Raw genomic sequence first — 3,291 nt, forward strand, 5'->3', positions numbered from 1 at the left:
CCGTCGTAAGGGGAATCCCTGCTCCCCCCCCCCCCCCCCCTCTTTTACTTTTCCTCTGCCCCCTCCAGCCAGGGCAACGAAATGAGGGATGATGGGGCGGCCGTTCCGGTGCGCCGTGATGGTCCTGCTGGTCCTGTTGGCCCTATCCCGGCCCAGCCAGGTCCGGCCAGGGGCTCTGGCCCGCTACGGCCATCCCGGCCCTGCTGTTCGATCTCCTGCAGGAAATGAACCCCAGGCTGCCGGCCGTGCCGCCTGCTGCAGCGAGGCCTCACTCACCGCCGCCATAGGGCCGGGGCCGTGGGGTGAAATACTCCCCTCCGCCACCCCTTCCGCACCCCTCGCTGGAGCGATGTGAATAACGCCCCCTCCATACGATGTATAGTCTCCCCACCCACCACCCCAGCCACTTCTCTCTTTATCGGTGTCCCAATTATATACATGATTATGGCAACTCACATTTCATTTCCCGTCTCGTCTGCTTGCAGGCGTCCGAATGGGGGAGAGCGTCCCTGAGGCCAGACCAGTTCAGCCGGTGATGCCGAGGTAAGCAAAATGTGTGTGTGTGTGTGTGTGCGCGCGCGCGCGCGGGCGGGCGTGTGTGTGTGAGCGTGAGTGTGCGCGCTCGCGCAAAAGAAGGAAAAAGGGGTAAATTTGTCCTTTGAGAAATGGCGGCGTATTCCCTGAGACGTGTATAACTCAATGTGATTTTCACCAGTCGGTGTCGGTCTACCCGACCCAGGCCGCGCGCCCGCGGTCGGCTGGGTAGGCAGTCCGCTCGTCCCGCTTGCAGGAGGAGGAGCCTACCTCCCGGGCGCTGGCGCTGCCGCCCTAGTAAGGGGCCTGGAGCAGGGCGGAGCAGGGCGCGTGCTTTGCATTCCCGCTGCGATATCGACGGGGGATGGAGGGTGAGGGATGTGTGTGTGTAGGGAGGGGGAGGGGGTGACTTGTGGAGGAATCTTGTTGCCAGATTGGAATTTTCGAAGGAAACACGATCGGTAAAGCGGTAAAGCCTATGTGGAGCGTGCGTGTGGCTCGGTTTTCAAGCATAAGGCGCCCATATTTTTGGGGCGCCACGATTCACAGCGTTTTGTGTGTGTGTGTGTGTGTGTGTGTGTGTGTGTGTGTGTGTGATTTCAAGCGATCTCTATTTGCTGGTATCTTCTGCAGTAGCCTCATGTTGTGGTGCTTTTGGTTTAGTGTGGAATCTTTTTCCTCTTTTCTCGGCAGGGTCAGCAGCATGTTCGCTGCGCTCTGGCCCGCCCCCATGCCATGTGCCGACCAGCGCCGACCGCACCACCCTCATGACCGCTGTGTGTTTTGCTGTTGCAGCGAGTCCGCAGTGTTCGCCTCGCCCGTGTCCGGCCGCTGGGCGTACCAGAGCCGGCTGCTGGGGTCGGGGGGTTCCGAGTCCCCCCGCGGCAGCTCCACGCCCCCGGCGGGGCTGCGCTCGCCCTCGCTCGGCCCGCTGGGGGGCTCGCCGCTCGCCACGCCCCACCACCCCACGCCCCACGCGACGCCCCCGCCTCAGGCCTGGGTCTACGGGGACACCATCATCGCCGAGGCCAGGTCGGCGTCGGCGTCCGCCAGCCCCGCCGTGCACCGGTCCATCAGCCTCCAGCTGGCGCAACAGGTAAACGAGGAAGAAGGTGCCTCCGAGAAAGTCTGCCGAGTGAGGAAAGATTGAGTAGAAATCGATGAATACGGTATTGCTTCCCCGGCCTCATTTCCTCTCTAAATCTCTCTTTTCTCATCGGGAGGGATACCCTGCACCCTTTCTCCCTCTCCTCCCCGCCGCTCCAGAGAAGATTTGCTTCGCTTCAAGTGCATGACAAACGACACAGATTCGACGTGACTGCCCTTACTCCCCTCGTTTGCCCGGGGGGTGGGTGGTGGGGGGTAGGGGGGCACCCCGGTGTAAGAGAAGGGAGTTGAGGATGAGAGGGGATTACCCCCACCTCTTTCTCCCGCTCTGCAGCCCTCTCTGTGAAAGCAGCGGAGAAAGGCTACAGTAACATGGCCGTCTTTATCACGTCGACTTTAGCCAAGCCACCCCGACGTGACGTGGGGTCGGCAGGGCCAGCAGCGGGTGTATGTTGGGGGCAGTGACTAACTCGTGCCCGGCTCGTGTCACTGTAAGTGTGCGTGTTGTTGCAGAGCCCGGGGCGGAGGTACCCGGCCGGGTGCGGGCGCGCCTCCGGGGGCCGGCCCCTGAGCGCGGTGAGCTCCATGGGCAGCTACTCGGCGGGCTGCAGCCCGGCCACGGCGCGCCACTCGGCCTCGCTGCTGCCGCCCCCGCCGCCCGAGTTCCTGCTGCCCGACATCTGCGAGTTCAACCCGGGCGCGTCCTCCGGCAGCACGCAGTACGCCTCGAGCAGTGGTAAGGAAGAGACGGCAGCGCATGCCTCATATCCCAAGGGGTACTTTACTTAAAAAAAAATATTCAATTGTATCTACCATATAAAAAACGTAAAAATTAAATAGTCAGAAAAAAAAACAAGAAAAATCTGTGAATTTACAGTAAAGTACCCCTCGTCCACAGCATGCGCAACGCATCATGCTTATTTTTTTTTTGTGCTGGCGGGGCAGGGAATTCATGCTTATTTTTTTTTCCTTTTTCTCTCTCTCTCCCTTTGGCATGGAGGTTGAGCTAGTGCGGCGGGACTGACCCTCGTGTTTGCTCCCGCAGTGCTGGACGAGGGCGCCGAGGGCGACTCGCTGGACGGCGACAGCCCCGGCGCGCTGCAGCAGCAGGAGGCGCTGCGGACGCGCTCGCTGCCGTCCAGCGTGCGCAACAAGCAGCGGCCGCTGGGCTGCGAGGAGGACCTGGACCAGCTCTACGCCAAGGTCAACTTCAGCAAGAAGCGCAAGAACCGCATGCGCCACGACGAGGCGGCCATCATCGCCATCAGCAAGTCGCGCAGCCAGTTCCTCGACAAGATGGCCGCCGAGCAGGACGAGGACGCGCTGGTCGACAACGAGGCCGTCATCGTGTACAACGAGCGCACCGCCCTGTGAGCGGCGGGTGACTCGGCTGAAGACTTTTAGATCTAGCCACTGGTCTAGAAAAAAAAAAAGAAATGTGCTCAACTGGTACGCTGGGTGGATCTTAAGCATAACGAAGCCTCTCCATGAACTCGAACTCGAACGAATGTCGACCTTGAGAAAAAGGATGTGAATTCTGAAAATGTATAATTGAAAAATGACTTTCTTTTAGAAATTGGTAAAAAAAGTCTGTTCAGTTTTAAGGCGCGTGCTGATTCTGGTGTCGATTGTGGTGTAGTACGTGTGACC

The 3,291-nt window shown here is 59.9% G+C and overlaps 1 protein-coding gene across 1 annotated transcript in view; it reads left to right on the forward strand.

Moving 5' to 3' along the window:
• Nucleotides 1-3,285, forward strand: part of LOC113204430 (uncharacterized) — a 3,955-nt gene extending 670 nt beyond the window's left edge. The window contains exons 2-5 of the mRNA XM_052264900.1: nt 486-543; nt 1,330-1,630; nt 2,155-2,377; nt 2,687-3,285. Coding sequence (XP_052120860.1) covers nt 486-543; nt 1,330-1,630; nt 2,155-2,377; nt 2,687-3,015 — 911 coding nt within the window. The 3' untranslated portion in view covers nt 3,016-3,285. The remainder of the gene's footprint in view (nt 1-485; nt 544-1,329; nt 1,631-2,154; nt 2,378-2,686) is intronic.
• The last annotated feature ends 6 nt before the right edge of the window (nt 3,286-3,291 follow it).

This window comes from Frankliniella occidentalis, unplaced genomic scaffold (assembly GCF_000697945.3).
Source record: "Frankliniella occidentalis isolate FOCC.00 unplaced genomic scaffold, Focc_3.1 Scaffold2, whole genome shotgun sequence".
NCBI classification, from domain to species: Eukaryota; Metazoa; Arthropoda; class Insecta; order Thysanoptera; family Thripidae; genus Frankliniella; species Frankliniella occidentalis.